Source organism: Hakea prostrata, chromosome 11 (genome assembly GCF_041222555.1).
Source record: "Hakea prostrata isolate BN-2017 chromosome 11, UWA_Hpros_2, whole genome shotgun sequence".
NCBI lineage: Eukaryota > Viridiplantae > Streptophyta > Magnoliopsida > Proteales > Proteaceae > Hakea > Hakea prostrata.
This window is the reverse complement of record NC_142610.1, coordinates 18,003,288-18,021,155: the sequence shown is the minus strand read 5'-3', so window position 1 is coordinate 18,021,155 and position 17,868 is coordinate 18,003,288. Positions and strand designations below refer to the sequence as shown.

General features: G+C 36.2%; 4 protein-coding genes across 4 annotated transcripts in view; 2 read left to right on the top strand and 2 right to left on the bottom strand.

Moving 5' to 3' along the window:
• The window catches only part of LOC149000518 (chalcone synthase-like), a 1,666-nt gene extending 40 nt beyond the window's left edge, over positions 1–1,626 (bottom strand). Inside the window, exons 1-2 of the mRNA XM_089139379.1 lie at positions 1,309–1,626; positions 1–1,190 (exon numbers count right to left, since the gene is read on the bottom strand). The exon at positions 1–1,190 is cut by the window's left edge and continues 40 nt beyond it. Of these exons, the coding sequence (XP_088995505.1) occupies positions 184–1,190; positions 1,309–1,486 (1,185 nt within the window). The 5' untranslated portion in view covers positions 1,487–1,626 and the 3' untranslated portion in view covers positions 1–183. The remainder of the gene's footprint in view (positions 1,191–1,308) is intronic.
• A 2,655-nt stretch (positions 1,627–4,281) lies between these two features.
• LOC149000517 (chalcone synthase 2-like) lies at positions 4,282–5,824 on the top strand. Its single transcript, XM_089139429.1, has 2 exons — positions 4,282–4,532; positions 4,651–5,824. The coding sequence occupies exons 1-2, from the start codon at positions 4,355–4,357 to the stop codon at positions 5,655–5,657; spliced, it is 1,185 nt and encodes a 394-aa protein (XP_088995555.1). The 5' UTR covers positions 4,282–4,354; the 3' UTR covers positions 5,658–5,824.
• Positions 5,825–8,360: 2,536 nt separating this feature from the next.
• Positions 8,361–10,102, bottom strand: LOC149000516 (chalcone synthase-like). Its single transcript, XM_089139819.1, has 2 exons — positions 9,834–10,102; positions 8,361–9,714 (listed from the first exon to the last, which is right to left on the bottom strand). The coding sequence occupies exons 1-2, from the start codon at positions 10,009–10,011 to the stop codon at positions 8,708–8,710; spliced, it is 1,185 nt and encodes a 394-aa protein (XP_088995945.1). The 5' UTR covers positions 10,012–10,102; the 3' UTR covers positions 8,361–8,707.
• Positions 10,103–13,828: 3,726 nt separating this feature from the next.
• LOC149000515 (chalcone synthase 2-like) lies at positions 13,829–15,441 on the top strand. Its single transcript, XM_089139423.1, has 2 exons — positions 13,829–14,095; positions 14,211–15,441. The coding sequence occupies exons 1-2, from the start codon at positions 13,918–13,920 to the stop codon at positions 15,215–15,217; spliced, it is 1,185 nt and encodes a 394-aa protein (XP_088995549.1). The 5' UTR covers positions 13,829–13,917; the 3' UTR covers positions 15,218–15,441.
• The last annotated feature ends 2,427 nt before the right edge of the window (positions 15,442–17,868 follow it).

Sequence of the window (17,868 nt, the reverse complement as noted above, 5' to 3'; positions counted from 1 at the left end):
TAGAGCAAGGAAGAAGAAAATTACAAATACATAAATTCTGAAAAGAGGTCATTGACTTTGTCCTTGAAAGAGCTCTTACTGAGCACATATAGAAAGAAAAAAAAGTAATACAAAGGTGATGAATGATTAAACATTAAGCTATAAACATAGCCAGAGATTTCTACTAAACTTAAGAATGCTAACTCACTTACTTAAAGTTGTAGGGATACTGCGCAATACAACTGATTCAATTGTGAGACCTGGTCCAAACCCTAACAACACACCCCATTCAAAGCCGTCACCAGTTGTAGTTTTTCCTTCCTCCATGGACCTCTTTCTCATCTCATTCATGATAAACAATACTGTGGGGCTAGACATGTTACCATATTCACTCAATATTTTCCTTGATGCTTTTAGCTTGTCTTCTTTCAATCCAAGTGTCTTCTGGACGAGGTCCAATATTGCAGGGCCACCGGGGTGGCTTACCCAGAAAATGGAGTTCCAATCAGTAATGCCTACATTGCTGAATGCTTCTTCCAAACATTTCCCAATATTAGCAGCAATAGTTCTAGCGACATCCTTGGTTAAACTGATTGCAAGACCTGTTTGGCGCAAGTGACCTGCCACCATTTCTTCTGAATCTGGAAGAATTCGGGTCCCTGCTGAGATGAGTTGGAATAATGGACGTTCGATTGAGATATTAGGGTCAGCACCAACTACCAAAGCTGCAGCACCATCTGCAAAAATAGCCATCCCTAGTAGGGCATGTAAGTCTGTCTCATCGGGTCCTTTGAAGCCACTAATGGAGTTCAGCTCTGAGCAGACAACGAGTACACGAGCTCCTTTGTTATTCTCTGCAAGATCTTTGGCTACACGGAGCACTGAGCCACCACCATAGCATCCTAAATGGTACATCATCACACGTCGAACAGTTGGGGAAAGGCCAAGGAGTTTGATAAGTTGGAAGTCAACACCCGGTGCATCAACACCAGAAATGGTAGTGAATACGATGTGAGTGATCTTTGATTTTGGCTGCCCCCACTCATTGATAGCTTTGGTTGCTGCTTCCATGGCCAGCTTAGGTACCTCAGTCACCATAATATCTTGGCGTGCATCAAGGGATGGAGCTGTTGGATCATAGAGTGAAGGATTCTCTGCGATCATTTCATCACTGAGGAAAGTGTGGCGTTTTATAATTGTCGAACTTTTACCTATTAACAACACAAAAGAAAGGTTATCATTTTTAGAAGATTAAAAAGTCAATTTATACGAGACTATAGGAAGTGCAATCACTGAAAGAAATATGTTCTAGGAAACGACAGTACTTACAGATACGTTTGAACTTCTCCTTCAACTCAACCTTGTCTTCACTTTTGGTGGTTCTGAAGTAGAAATCAGGGAAATCAGTCTGGTACATGATGTTGGATGGATTGGCAGTGCCAATAGCCAGCACGGTTGCTGGACCCTCGGCATGCTGAGCTTGATAGATGTCTCCAAGGGAACCCATTGCTTTTTGTTTTGGTTTGCTGTGAATTTTGAATTGATCGATCACAAGAGAACTGTGAAAGACCAGGAAGAAGATCGGGAACAAAAGAGAATGCGATGATGAAGTAGCAGAGCTATTGCATGGGTATTTATAACGAATGGATGTTTGGATGGATTTCCTTAGTAAATTGATTAAATGGTCGCTGTGATGACTTGAGCCAGTTCCTGGATGACTAATTCAATAAAGGCAAATAAGAATGAGATTTTAAAATGGCTAGTCTTCATTAGACTTGGCGGGGTTTCCAAAGCCCATATTAAAAAGAAAAAAAAAATCAATCGAAAGATTGAGATGGAGTCAATAAAAAAGGCAAAATCTTTCTTTGACCAGAGAGGTTACTGTGAAAGTTCTTCAGAGTTTACGTAGTTGTTTCATACAGGACAGATAACCCCAGAAAACTTCTGTGGATGAAACACCAAAAAACAATGAATCTTGATTCTCTCCTACGTTACACTTCATCTTGACTGAAATTCTTTCTTTTTTTTTTACGTCACCTTTCTTTTTTAGAGGTTTTTATATGAATGGGGTGACTTAGCATCTCTCAATGGCAGACCATGAATGGGTCCGTTTCATTTTCATTGAGAAAAGGAGAGATGAAAAATATATCTTAATTAGTAATCCATTGTATGTGGATGAAGGTGATGAAGTATCCTCTCTAAAATTATATTTATTAATTGTTTCCTGAACCGGCTGACAACTCCACGGGATTGAGGACCTCTACAAATTTTTTAAATTATTTTCCCACACATTGAAGCGTAGTAATATTAATACCGCCACCTCCGTTGGTCAGTCACCCTCATATTCTGTAACAACTAGCTAATTAATTTAAGCCTAATATGCTCTATTTTGTATTTGTTTTCAATTTTTTAAATTTCCATGAAGAATTCTTCACATTTTATGAGTTTTTCTTTAGTAAGATGTGACAATAACAAAAACCAAGGAATTGAGATTTTTAGTTAATAATAGTTATGTGATAGGAGACACAGAAAATAATAGAGTATATTACCAATAAAAACGAATGAGCTATATTTTCTTTAATATGCATGCATGAGATGCATTTAATTATTGTTAAAAATAATTATGTGATAGGAGAGAGAGAGAAAATAATAGAATATATCACCAATAAAAACGAATTAGCTGGAGTTTCTTTAACATATATGCATGAGACGCATCTTATTTTTTTAACAAAGATGAATGTGATTTATATTCGTAGGAAAACTGGAAACATATCATAAAATCCGAAGACAGTGATATCTAATCCATTTTGAAATTTGAATAAATAAGAATATCTTCAGAAATGCAAGTAAAAAGGAAAATTGACATTGGATCGGGTAAGGCTGAGCTAGGTTGGCTCAAGGGCTAACCTAAAACCAGCTGACCTTTTTGTCATTTTCCATCTTTTATCTGATTCTCTTCATTTATTTCTAGGGTTTCAGAGTTGCTTGATGTTTTCATTTTTCATTTCATAAGGGCTATTTGTAAAACTTACATTTATTTTTTCAATCTATTAAAAGTAAGCATTTTGCATACCTAGCCTTTAGATGTGACATTGACCAAAATAAATATACAGTTTCTTTTCTTTCTTTCTTTCTTTTTTTTTTTTTTTTTCTAATAAACTGATTTTATTCATTGAAGTAAGTTGAAAAAAAATAATAAAATACTAGTTGATTTCCTTCAAATATGGAGTGGAAAAATAAAACTACAATGTTTTATTACCGAAACTCTAAAAATATGAGAGAAATTAGCATCAAGTAATTTTATTAGTGCAAGTGTGAATAGGGTTAACTTTCCTTGTCCCCTAATTCCTATGAAGGAATTTGAAGGTGTACCAAAGCACTAATCATTAAATAAAAAATAAAAAAGAAAAAATAAAAAAACAGAAGAAGAAGAAACAGATAGAATTAGACATGATTTGCATTGTTTCTGTTCCCCAAAAAATTATAGAAAAAAAAAAAAAAAAGAAGAGGAAAAAAGGAAAAAGAAGATATAAGAACATTACCATAAAACCCCTTTTACTTCCATGTTTGCGGACTTTACCCAAAAAAATGCATATATTTTACCCACAGCCTTAAATCATGTATCAATTAAAACTAGCTAATACAAAATAAATACCTCAAACAGGTAAAAATATCAGCCGAAGAAAAGGAAAAATACTATTAAAAAAGAAGTCCACCCCAACCAATGAAGCACTAATTAATGAAGGGATTTGAATATTTTTAGCTGAAGCAACGTGACAATTCCTGGGATAATTCATGCACTTAAGGGTATCGTCACATAATTAAGTCAAGTGGAAAGCCCAGATACAACAATCTTCACTATACCATACCAAAGTGTTTTTTATCAACAAAATTGAAATTTCCACGCATAAGAAGATATCGATCCTTGTGAAGCTGCATGCATGGTAGCGTCTGCAGTCAAACAAAGATATTGCCCTATTTCGTTGACTGTATCGATCTACCAGCCTCTTTTGACTGGACTTCAGAAAAACAATAAACAATGACAGTAGGGTCACCTTGCCAACATATCAAGGAAGTCATCTGATCTTCTGAACAGGTTAAGATAAGGCGGCCATGACTTGGTTGTAGAATTATATTGTTCTCCTTGTCTTGTCTGTACAACACATGTTAAATTGTAGATTAATGAGACGAAGTCGCGTTATTGTTAAAGAAATGGTTGTATTTGTCAAACCTTCAAACCATCCTTTCATTATATATACCCAAGCGTTGGGTCTTCTACTTCATCATCGCCGCTTGCTGTTGGGTTTTCATCTAGCTTCATTCGTCTTTCCTGTCTTTCAGAGTACTTCTCTTGTGATCACCTCACAGCAAAGTAATGGGTTCTGTTGGAGACATCTATCAAGCTCAGCATGCCGAGGGTCCAGCAACCGTGCTGGCTATTGGTACTGCAAATCCATCAAACACCATGTACCAGACTGATTTCCCAGATTTCTATTTCAGAACCACCAAGAGTGAAGACAAGGTTGAGTTGAAGGAGAAGTTCAAACGTATCTGTAAGTACCATCATTTCCTTCCCCCGTCTTCTTCAGATTATGGCAAAGCCGATAGTTTTGTATAGACTTAATTTTTGGTTTTCTAAAAATGATGAGACTTTTGATGTTGTTGATACAGGTAAGAGTTCCACAATTATAAAACGCCACACTTTCCTCAGTGATGAAATTATTGCAGAGAATCCTTCACTCTATGATCCAACAGCTCCATCCCTTGACACACGCCAAGATATTATGGTGACTGAGGTACCTAAGCTGGCCATGGAAGCAGCAACCAAAGCTATCAACGAGTGGGGGCAGCCAAAATCAATGATTACTCACATTGTATTCACTACCATTTCTGGGGTTGATGCACCGGGTGTTGATTTTCAGCTCATTAAACTTCTTGGCCTTTCCCCAACTGTTCGGCGTGTGATGATGTATCACCTTGGATGCTATGGTGGTGGCTCGGTGCTTCGTGTAGCCAAAGATCTTGCAGAGAATAACAAAGGGGCTCGTGTACTCGTTGTTTGCTCAGAGTTGAACTCCATTAGTGGCTTCAAAGGACCCGATGAGACAGACTTACATGCCCTACTAGGGATGGCCATTTTTGCAGATGGTGCTGCAGCTTTGGTAGTTGGTGCTGACCCTGATACCTCAATCGAACGTCCATTATTCCAACTCATCTCAGCTGGGACCCGAATTCTTCCAGATTCAGAAGAAATGGTGGCAGGTCACTTGCGCCAAACAGGTCTTGCAATTAGTTTAACCAAGGATGTCGCTAGAACTATTGCTGCTAATATTGGGAAATGTTTGGAGGAAGCATTCAGCAAAGTAGGCATCACTGATTGGAACTCTATTTTCTGGGTTAGTCATCCTGGTGGACCTGCAATTTTGGACTTGGTCGAAAAAACACTCGGCTTGAAGGAAGATAAACTGAAAGCATCAAGGAAAGTGTTGAGCGAATACGGAAATATGTCTAGCCCAACAGTACTATTCATCATGGATGAGATGAGAAAGAAATCCATGAAAGAAGGAAAACCCACAACAGGTGATGGTTTTGAATGGGGTGTGTTATTAGGGTTTGGACCAGGTCTTACAATAGAATCTATTGTTCTGCGTAGCATCCCTGCAACCTCAACTCCTTGACTTGGCAATGAATGATTGAAATGTAAAGAAACTTTGGTTTCTAGTTATACCTTCATGGTTTTATTTTTTTTTATTTTATGTAATTTTATTAAATGTTGCTATCTAAGTACTTTGTAAAGACATAATCTAAATAGATTAAAATAAAAGAAAAGGCATGGTACCATACTTCACCCCATTTTGTATTTTTGTTACTCTCCGAATCATTTTATGTGCTTCTGGTTTCAAAATCTGGTCCTCACCACAGATCTTATGAGTACATCTATTAGATTCTGAAGTATAAGCCCTTCTATTAGGTTTTGTTTACTAATTTTGGTCCCTATTTTTAACTCTTAAACCAGAATATTGCTCTCCTGTTTAGATCTAACTATTTCTCTAAAGTTTGGATTCATTGATTTTGTGAAAATCCCTATCTTATATTTGATGCTTTTGTGAAAACCCTTAGACTTTCTAGGTTTCAAGCACTGGTTTACGTTTGGTGGGAAGCTCAATCTGACAACGATAAATCGATGCTTTATTGGTTTTGGGTCTTGAGTTCAGAGTGTGATTATTCTTTATCTCAGTGGTTACTCTTCTTCTTCTTCCTTGTTCGAATTCCTATCTATTTTGTTTCTCTTTTACTTTTTCTTTTGTGCGTGATTCTTCTGCTCGAACTGACGTATGCCTTGTACCCTCCCCTTTAAACCCTTTTAGAGACCTATCTATGAACAACATTGATGGGGACATTCAATTTTCAATCTCTAAGTTGAAACAAATTAGAAAGCCTATAAGTTTCACATTTTCAATACTAGGTTGTTGGTTTGCTAGTCCTCCCTGCAATATCTATATTTGATCTATGTTTCAGGATTTTGAAAAATAATCAGTTGATAGGCCCCATTCTGTTAACCTTGTCTCATATTCCAAGCCTGAAAATCTTGTAATTAAGTTGATTCTCATGGCATCTTTTTCTCCTTTTATTTCCGTTTCAAGTATATATGGATGAGAGTCATGAATTCCATTGCCATGCACTGTTCAGAGATCTAGCCAGAATAACTTGACCGGTGAAATTGTACCTAGACTTATCTACTAGAATGAAATGTTACAGTATATATCTTCGAGTATCTTAAGTTAGCATTAGGGAGATTCCTGTGGGGAAAACATTCAAAGGCCTTACTAGCAGTAACTTTTTTTACTTTTAAATTTTGCATTCATATTAAACAATTTTTTTTCTTTCCTTAGTGTCATTTCAGATATACTGGAGCCCAAACTTTCATAATTAGTGACGGTTATAACCATTGCCCAAACTTGCATCTTTCACCACAGTTATTTCCGTTGCCCAAATATTCATTTTTTGTGACGGTTGTAACCATTGCCAAAAATGTTTTCCCAGTGAGTACCAAAAAATTGTCGCCCATTTTTTGCGACAGTGGTATAGACGACAGAATGGAAAGTGTAGTGCTTTATTTTGAGCAACTATTTTCGTCTTTTGGCGACATTTTTGCACCATCACAAAAAAACAACTTTTTCAAATTATGATTATCGTTCAAGTGCAGATTTTTTTTTTTCCTTTGGAAAAATTCTAGGGACACCCAAAAATGAATAGCAAAAAGCATAGACACCCCATAACATGTCAACTTGGTAAACACACTCCAAAATGTCTCTTAAATTTGCATAATGGAACAAATTCCGTTAAGTTATGATTGCATTATCTCTTAATTCCTAAGTTGCTCTTATTGTCTTGTGAATTTACAATATTGTCCTTAACCTTGGATTTTTATGTATTCATTTCCGAACATGTTTAAAGTATTCCACAATACGATGATTTGATATATTCTCGTGATAATTTTTACTTGTATGTCACTCATCTTAAATGAAATGATCATCCCAAGCAAGGCTTACTATATTTCACGATACAACACAATATTAGTCTTATATGTTTCCATATTGGATACAAATAATATGATATATCTATGTACATCTCTCTTTTCCTAAAGGGCACATATTGAATTGCACTAGAATATGTTGAGCAGTACAATAAAATACTCGATACAAGATGATACGTTTCTTAAAATCATCTGACCAATATAATACTCCACAACGATACTTTAAACCTTGATCACAAAGAAGTAACCTCCTATTAGGTGAAGCGCAACAGCACCCTTTGACATGAAAAGCATCATTCTCAAAGATCAAAGAATAAAATATGACCAGCATAGCGTAACAGCACCCTTTGACATGAAAAGCATCATTCTCAAAGAATAAAAGCGCAACAGCACCCTTTGACATGAAAAGCATCATTCTCAAAGATCAAAGAATAAAATATGGCCCCCAGTGGGTTTTGGGTTTTTTTGAATTTTTGCTTCTCTAGTATAGTTCAAACTAAGTTCAGAAAATATTATGCCGACTATCCTTTTGTCTTTGCTATCCTCTTTCCCTTTATTTTTTTTTTTTGGGGGGGGGGGGGGGGGGGTGGATGTTAAAAGAAGTGTTAATTTTTGTAAAATGAGTTTAATTTATGCGGTGAAAATTTAAGAATTAACTACACATAGCCCTTTAAAATGGAAAATAAGAATTCGCATGGAATCAGTGTTCAAAATTTCAAAGGGAAAAAAGTCTTTGAAAGGTAGACGGAAATAGAAGGAAAAAAAATAGAGGATGTGCTGGCAAGAACCTATAGAATCTCTTTTTTTTTTTCTTCTTCTTCTCTCTTCTCCTTCTTCTTCTTCTCCCTTTTTTTTTTTTTTTTTTTTTTCGGAAATTTAAACTTGAAAGGCTCGAAAAATTGTTCCACAACTCATGTTCTGACAAATTTTTTTCCTTATTCAAATTGTGATACATTCTCTCCATTTTTCAGAGTATTTTTGAACGAATGCTTGGTGTACTTTATTGAATCACAAGGAGGAAGAAAATTACAAATACATAAATTATGAAAAGAGGTCATTGACTTTGTCCTCGAAAGAGGTCTCACTGAGCACAATATAGAAAAAAAAAAAAAGTAATGCAAAGGTGATGAATGATTAAACATTAATCTATAAACATAGCCTGAGATTTCAACTAAACTTAAGAATGCTAACTCACTTACTTAAATTTGTAGGGATGCTGCGCAATACAACTGATTCAATTGTGAGACCTGGTCCAAACCCTAATAACACACCCCATTCAAAGCCGTCACCAGTTGTAGCTTTTCCTTCCTCCATGGACCTCTTTCTCATCTCATTCATGATAAACAATACTGTGGGGCTAGACATATTACCATATTCACTCAATATTTTCCTTGATGCTTTTAGCTTGTCTTCTTTCAATCCAAGTGTCTTCTGGACGAGGTCCAATATTGCAGGGCCACCGGGGTGGCTTACCCAGAAAATGTTGTTCCAATCAGTAATGCCTACTTTGCTGAATGCTTCCTCCAAACATTTCCCAATATTAGCAGCAATAGTTCTAGCGACATCCTTGGTTAAACTGATTGTAAGACCTGTTTGGCGCAAGTGACCTGCCACCATTTCTTCTGAATCTGGAAGAATTCGGGTCCCTGCTGAGATGAGTTGGAATAATGGACGTTCGATTGAGGTATCAGGGTCAGCACCAACTACCAAAGCTGCAGCACCATCTGCAAAAATTGCCATCCCTAGTAGGGCATGTAAGTCTGTCTCATCGGGTCCTTTGAAGCCACTAATGGAGTTCAACTCTGAGCAAACAACGAGTACACGAGCCCCTTTGTTATTCTCTGCAAGATCTTTGGCTACACGGAGCACTGAGCCACCACCATAGCATCCTAAATGGTACATCATCACACGTCGAACAGTTGGGGAAAGGCCAAGGAGTTTGATAAGCTGGAAGTCAACACCCGGTGCATCAACACCAGAAATGGTAGTGAATACGATGTGAGTGATCTTTGATTTTGGCTGCCCCCACTCGTTGATAGCTTTGGTTGCTGCTTCCATGGCCAGCTTAGGTACCTCAGTCACCATAATATCTTGGCGTGCGTCAAGGGATGGAGCTGTTGGATCATAGAGTGAAGGATTCTCTGCGATCATTTCATCACTGAGGAAAGTGTGGCGTTTTATAATTGTCGAACTTTTACCTATTAACAACACAAAAGAAAGGTTATCATTTTTAGACGATTAAAAAGTCAACTTATATGAAACGATAGAAAGTGCAATCCCTGAAAGAAAATATGTTATAGGAAACGACAGTACTTACAGATACGTTTGAACTTCTCCTTCAACTCAACCTTGTCTTCACTTTTGGTGGTTCTGAAGTAGAAATCAGGGAAATCAGTCTGGTACATGATGTTGGATGGATTGGCAGTGCCAATAGCCAGCACGGTTGCTGGACCCTCGGCATGCTGAGCTTGATAGATGTCTCCAAGGGAACCCATTGCTTTTTGTTTTGGTTTGCTGAGAATTTTGAATTGATCGATCACAAGAGGACTGTGAAAGACCAGGAAGAAGATCGGGAACAAAAGAGAAAGCGATGATGAAGTAGCAGAGCTATTGCATGGGTATTTATAACGAATGGATGTTTGGATGGATTTCCTTAGTAAATTGATTAAATGGTCGCTGTGATGACTTGAGCCAGTTCCTGAATGACTAATTCAATAAAGGCAAATAAGAATGAGATTTTAAAATGGCTAGTCTTCATTAGACTTTGACGGGGTTTACAAAGCCCATATTAAAAAGAAAAAGAAAAAATCAATCGAAAGATTGAGATGGAGTCAATAAAAACGGCAAAATCTTTCTTTGACCAGAGGGGTTACTGTGAAAGTTCTTGAGAGCTTACGTAGTTGTTTCATACAGGCCGGACAGATAACCCCAGAAAACTTCTGTGGATGAAACACCAAAGAAACAATGAATCTTGATTCTCTCCTGCGTAACACTTCATCTTGACTGAAATTCTTTTTTTTTTTTTACGTCACCTTTCTTTTTTAGAGGTTTTTGTATGAATGAGGTGACTTAGCATCTCTCAATGGCAGACCATGAATGGGTCCGTTTCATTTTCATTGAGAAAAGGAGAGATGAAAAATATATCTTAATTAGTAATCCTTGGTATGTGGATGAAGGTGATGAAGCATTCTCTAAAATTGTAGTTATTAATTGTTTCCTGAACCGGCTGACAACTCCACGGGATTGAGGACCTATACAAAATTTTGAAATTATTTTCCCACACATTGAAGCGAACTAATTCTAATATCGCCACCTCTATTGGTCAGTCACACACTTGCGGAAAGATTAGATTAAAACAATTTCCCAAACTTCATAAAAGCCTCCAACAATCAATGTAATTAAAAAACGATTTCCCATTACTTCTTGTTTTGCTTTGCTGTGAGGTGATCACAAGAGAACTGTGAAAACCTGGAAAGAAGAATGAAAACACAAGAGCAAGCGATGATATACTAGCGGGGCTAATGCATTGCTGTTTATAATATAAGAATGATTGGATGTATTGGGAAATACATGCATTTCGTCAATAATTATGGAATCGTCTGATTAAATAATCATTTTGAGATGAAGAAATGGTCATTGACTCATTGTGATATGTGCTGCTTTCTGCTGGAAGATCAATTCAATAAAGGCGTACAAGAATAAGTTTTTAAAATCAATGTCAGTGCAAAAATCAATCTTGTCGGTTCTCCAAAGCCTTTATCTTTATGATTTCTTCCAAAAGGTTGGTGAGTGAGTTGAAAGTCATTATTTATAAAGTCCATGCATATATTTGGAAGTCCAGTCTGTTGGAAGGACATTTCTATAATTATTTTATTGCTTGATGGGTGGTGCTTCTCCATCTTTACTTAAGACTGAAAATAATCAGTCAAGAGGGGGAGGGTCAACGAAATATGGCAAAATCAATCCATGATCATGGAGGTTAGTGTTGGTTCATGGAAAGATGTTGCCTAGCCATTTGAATTATTTGGATTATTTTGAAGAAAATTAGAGGTGAACATGGTCAAGATAAATCCAATACAATTGTAGACATGTCATTGAACTTTTACAATGGAAAGGATTCTATTTTAAGGGTTACTAAAGGGAATGTGAAATCAAAATGCTTACAATTGTATCACACCTCCTAAGAGATTAGGGCACAATTAATAGTAACAAGAAATTGTTGGAAATTAAGCTTCCGCTGCTAGTATATAATGCATCCTTTCTCTTTTCTTTCCTCTTTTATATATATTTTTTTTTTAATTTTTATTTTGAGTGAAAGAACAAGAATTTATTGCTATAAGGAGAATAACTAAGCACCAGATTATTTGAAAAAAAATTAGCAGCAAGAGAGAGAGAGAGAGTTTCAAGTGCAAATGCTCCATGGTCGCGGCTGATCCAACTTGCTTTGAAATGGGAGCCAGCAGGCAATTCCAGTTTTCAATTTTGCTACAAGGGCTCATTCTATTAAGTGTGCATGGAATCCACTACAGAATTATGGTGAGTTTGGTTGTATTGTGTGCAACTACCGTTGTGGGATGAGTGACAGTGGTTCCTTGACATGGTGTGATTATTGTAATTAGTAAATTTTTTTGTTCCGCTCTATTAATACAAAAAAAAAAAAAAAAAAAAACAAACAAACAAAAAACAAAAAACAAAAAACAAAAAAACAAAAAAAAAAAAAAAAAAAAAAAAAGAAAAAACAAAAAAACATGATTTTATTAAGAACCCAAAACTTTGCATTGTGACATTTATATTTTTGGTTGAAAGATATTATTTCAAAGAAGATATTCCATTATTAGGTGCAAAGGGTATTATAGAGACAAGGTGAAAAAAACTTACAGGGAGGGGAGGTGAGAGTATCTCTCTTTGTCAAAAGAGACCTTTTAAGCTTGGCCTTGGTTTCTCAAAAAACTTTTGAACTTTGGGGTATTTCTGTCGTTTTCTTTCAATTTTGTGACTCTTTATCAACATATTTTCCAGATTATTACCCTTTTTTTTTTTTTTTCCCTTTTTGTCGTTTTCCATCTTTTATCTATTTCTCTTCATTTATTTCTAGGGTTTTAGAGTTGCTTAGATGTTTTCATTTTTCATTTCATAAGGGCTATTTGTAAAACTTACATTTTTTTTTTTTCAATCTATTAAATGTAAGCATTTTGCATACCTAGTAGCCTTTAGATGACATTGACCAAAATAAATATACAGTTTCTTTTCTTTCTTTTTTCCTTTTTTAATAAACTGATTTTATTCATTGATGTAAGTTGAAAAAAATAATAAAATACAAGTTGATTTCCTTCAAATATGGACTGGAAAAATAAAAATACAATGTTTTATTACGGAAACTCTAAAAATATGAGAGAAATTAGCATCAAATAATTTTATTAGTGCAAGTGTGAATAGGGTTAAGTTTACTTGTCCCCTAATTCCTATGAAGGAATTTGAAGAGTGTACCAAAGCACTAATCATTTAGGGGGAAAAATATATATATAGGAACATTACCACAAAACCCCTTTTACTTCAATGTTTGCTGACTTTACCCAAAAAAAATGTACACATTTTGCTGACTTTACCCAAAAAAATGCATATCTTTTACCCACAGCCTTAAATCATGTATCAATTAAAACTAGCTAATACAAAATAAATACCTCAAACAGGTAACAATAGCAGCCGAAGAAAAGGAAAAATACTATTAAAAAAGAAGTCCACCCCATACAATGAAGCACTAATAATGAAGGGATGAATATGTTTAGCTGAAGCAACGTGACAATTCCTGGGATAATTCATGCACTTAAGGGAATTGTCACATAATTAAGTCAAGTGGAAAGCCCAGATACAATAATCTTCAGTATACCAAACCATAAGTGTTTTTTATCAACAAAATTGAAATTTCCACGCATAAGAAGACATCGATCCTTGTGAAGCTGCATGCATGGTAGCGTCTGCAGTCAAACAAAGATATTGCCCTATTTCGTTGACTGTATCGATCTACCAGCCTCTTTTGACTGGACTTCAGAAAAACAATAAACAATGACAGTATAGTAGGGTCACCTTGCCAACATATCAAGGAAGTCATCTGATCTTCTGAACAGGTTAAGATAAGGCGGCCATGACTTGGTTGTAGAATTATATTGTTCTCCGCCTTGTCTTTCTGTACAACACATGTTAAATTGTAGATTAATGAGATGCAAGTCGCCGTTATTGTTAAAGAAATGGTTGTATTTGTCAAACCTTCAAACCATCCTTTCATTATAAATACCCAAGCGTTGGGTCTTCTACTTCATCATCGCTTGCTTTTGGGTTTTCATCTTCATCCGTCTTTCCTGTCTTTCAGAGTACTTCTCTTGTGATCACCTCACAGCAAAGTAATGGGTGCTGTTGGAGACATCTATCAAGCTCAGCATGCCGAGGGTCCAGCAACTGTGCTGGCTATTGGTACTGCAAATCCATCGAACACCATGTACCAGACTGATTTCCCAGATTTCTATTTCAGAACCACCAAGAGTGAAGACAAGGTTGAGTTGAAGGAGAAGTTCAAACGTATCTGTAAGTACCATCATTTCCTACCCCTGTCTTCTTCAGATTATGGCAAAACCAATGGTTTTGTATAGAATTAATTTTCGGTTTTCTAAAAATGATGAGACCTTTGATGTTCATACAGGTAAGAGTTCCACAATTATAAAACGCCACACTTTCCTCAGTGATGAAATAATTGCAGAGAATCCTTCACTCTATGATCTAACAGCTCCATCCCTTGACACACGCCAAGATATTATGGTGACTGAGGTACCTAAGCTGGCCATGGAAGCGGCAACCAAAGCTATCAACGAGTGGGGGCAGCCAAAATCAATGATTACTCACATTGTATTCACTACCATTTCTGGTGTTGATGCACCGGGTGTTGATTTCCAGCTCATTAAACTTCTTGGCCTTTCCCCAACTGTTCGGCGTGTGATGATGTATCATCTTGGATGCTATGGTGGTGGCTCGGTGCTTCGTGTAGCCAAAGATCTTGCAGAGAATAACAAAGGGGCTCGTGTACTCGTTGTTTGCTCAGAGCTGAACTCCATTAGTGGCTTCAAAGGACCCGATGAGACAGACTTACATGCCCTACTAGGAATGGCCATTTTTGCAGATGGTGCTGCAGCTTTGGTAGTTGGTGCAGACCCTGATACCTCAATCGAACGTCCATTGTTCCAACTCATCTCAGCTGGGACCCGAATTCTTCCAGATTCAGAAGAAATGGTGGCAGGTCACTTGCGCCAAACAGGTCTTGCAATCAGTTTAACCAAGGATGTTGCTAGAACTATTGCTGCTAATATTGGGAAATGTTTAGAGGAAGCATTCAGCAAAGTAGGCATCACTGATTGGAACTCTATTTTCTGGGTTAGTCATCCTGGTGGACCTGCAATTTTGGACTTGGTCGAAAAAACACTCGGCTTGAAGGAAGATAAACTAAAAGTATCAAGGAAAGTGTTGAGCGAATACGGAAACATGTCTAGCCCAACAGTACTATTCATTATGGATGAGATGAGAAAGAAGTCTATGAAAGAAGGAAAACCCACAACAGGTGATGGTTTTGAATGGGGTGTGTTATTAGGGTTTGGACCAGGTCTTACAATAGAATCAATTGTTCTGCGTAGTATCCCTGCAACCTCAGATCCTTGACTTGGCGATAAATGATCAAAAATGTAAAGAAACTTCGGTTTCTAGTTATAACTTCATGTTTTATTTATTTTATTTTTTTATGTACTTTAATTATATGTTGCTATCTAAGTACTTTGTAAAAGAGATCATATAAATAGATTAAATAAAAGAAAATGCATGTTACCATACTTAAAGGCTATATGTCATTATGTCACGCAAATCAAGCCATTACTCAGTTTGTTGAGAAGTGTTAAATTGAATTTTCACAATACTTAGTTTGTTACTTTGAATTTTCTTTGGTTTTTTTTAATTTTATTTTTAATTATTGTTTTGATATGGCATAATTTTCTTATATGAAAGCTATTAGTGTACTTTACATTCAACCCAAAGTTACAACTTTTGAGAATATCATTTGAGCGAACACTACTAGAAAAGGGCTTTTCGGTAATGGTTTTTTCCTTGATAGTTACAAAAATGTTGCAGAAAATAATATTCACGGACAGTTTTCTCACAACCATCAGGAATGAAAAAATAAAAAATAAAAAATGAAAGAAAGAAAGATATGGCAACAATCCTAAAAACTGTGGAGAAATATATATAATCGGCGACACTTAATGAAAAGCGTTGCAGTTTGTGTGTCTTTTCAACAACGCTTTTTGAACCATCGGAGAAAACAACATTTGGTGATGCTGATGGATAACCGTCGGGGAATATTGATTACGGGGACAGTTTTAGATGAACGTCGGTAAAAATGTATAAAGGAGATTGTAAAGGCAAAACATTTTAGGCGACGGTTCTAGAGAAACATCGGCGAAAATGTTAAAGTAGATTGCAAATGTGAATATTTTTTACAACAATTTTACTGGCAATAATTGTGAAATCCATTGGAACCCCCTCCCCCCCCCCCCCCCCCCATCCCAAAAAAAAAAAAATAAAAACCTGTTTGATTCTCCTGCTTTTTTTTTTTCTCTCTCTGATGTTTTATTGCTCTACATATCTTATGCCATATATATGTGTACAGGTGAAATAGTACGCAGTCTTCCCAAATAGATCACAACACCAAAACAGAAAGAACTCTCGTAATCTAATAAGTAGAAGGCAAGCAAATAAAACAAAATCTGGACAGAACAAAATCAGATTTAATCAAATTTAGAGTGGAACCACATAGTATGATTATGAGTTATCATTATCACTGAAGTGGTCGGTCATGCATATCTTGACAAGTTCTTCATGTAATTTTTTCCTATCTAATCTTTAGGAATGACATCAGCTCAAGAACTACTTTGAATTAATTGGCAAACTTGGTTTGGTTGAAATTGTCAATACTTCAAATTCTCCCAATCTTTTAAGTCCCCAAGAGACAACAATGAACTTGTTCCTGTTCCTGGGGTATCAACAAATGGGGGGTGGAGAAAAGAAAGGGGCTTTTGTTGTCTTTGGTGTCTTTCATTGGTTAAAAATGACTTGTTCTTGCACTAGAAAGTTTTTAAGAGATTTTGGCCTTGGCTATCTAAATGAACATTTATTTCATTTGGGAACAGAGGTGGGCAATTTTCACTCAATGCTTCACAAAGTTTGGTCTCTTTTGAGATATTTCTTATTCATAATACTAGGAACTAGTTGCTTAAATTTTCAACTCGTGAGTATTCTCCCATGCTGGTTGGAAGGCAATGATCCATGTAGCAAATCCCATTTATTTGGGACGAAGCTTCTTGTTGTTGTTGTTGTTGCAGTATCCTTCACTGATGTCATGTAATATGCATATAATATCATTGAAACTTTTTTGCAATTTTATACATCATAATATCTTTGTTCAAGTAGGAAATCCATCATCAGATCCTGAGTTATTGTGTGTTCTTTTTTGCAGTTGTTTGGATTTTGAGTTACTGAGGATCTCATCATGTTTGCATTTTTAGGAAATAGGGGATGTTCTAAAATTGCTAAGCAAACTGAGACACTCAGCTGTGTATTTTGTTTTTGGATTCTAAATTATTTTGTTGGGTGTGGTGTTGTACAACATGTGTTGGCTTGTTTTTTTGTTTAGTTCTTGAAATAGCAAATAACATTGTATATAACCAGGTGGATGAATGAGTTTAAAATAGGATTGCAGGTTCTTGGCCATAATTATGATTATTGTTTTTTTTTAAAGATTATGTATGTTTTGTGAAGGTTCCGAAATTGTCGCCAAAGGTCTAGACGCTTCCAATACACTATTTTTGACGATGATTCCTAAATATGTGTTGCTAAAAATGTTCGATTTGCCCACACATTGGCCATCGTCAGGAACAAGGATTTTTGGCGTTGGTTACCACCATCTCCCAAACTTTCATATTTAGTGACGGTTATAACCATCGCCCAAACTTGCATCTTTTACCATGGTTATCTCGTCGTCCTAACACTCATTTTCCGTGACAGTTATAACCATAAACGAAAATGTTTTCTCAATCAATACCAAAATGTTGTCACCCCTTTTTCACGACAGCAGTATAGACTACGGACGCAACAACGGAATGGATAAGAGTCGACTTTATTTTTTGTGACAATTTTCATATTTTTTGCAAAGCTTTTAAACCGTCACCAAAAAATGACTTTTTTGGCAGTGGAATTAAAAAGTGTGAAAGTTTTAAATCGGAAAAAAAAAAATTATGTTTCAAAGCCTCCCAATGTTGGAC

What these genes read in the sequence shown, in the direction of transcription:
- LOC149000516 (XM_089139819.1), bottom strand. Translation starts at nt 10,011, where the DNA reads ATGGGTTCCCTTGGAGACATCTATCAAGCTCAGCATGCCGAGGGTCCA. An exon ending in GGAGAAGTTCAAACGTATCT is followed by an intron (nt 9,715 to 9,833) that starts GTAAGTACTGTC and finishes TGTTGTTAATAG; the next exon opens with GTAAAAGTTCGACAATTATA.
- LOC149000515 (XM_089139423.1), top strand. Translation starts at nt 13,918, where the DNA reads ATGGGTGCTGTTGGAGACATCTATCAAGCTCAGCATGCCGAGGGTCCA. An exon ending in GGAGAAGTTCAAACGTATCT is followed by an intron (nt 14,096 to 14,210) that starts GTAAGTACCATC and finishes ATGTTCATACAG; the next exon opens with GTAAGAGTTCCACAATTATA.
- LOC149000517 (XM_089139429.1), top strand. Translation starts at nt 4,355, where the DNA reads ATGGGTTCTGTTGGAGACATCTATCAAGCTCAGCATGCCGAGGGTCCA. An exon ending in GGAGAAGTTCAAACGTATCT is followed by an intron (nt 4,533 to 4,650) that starts GTAAGTACCATC and finishes TTGTTGATACAG; the next exon opens with GTAAGAGTTCCACAATTATA.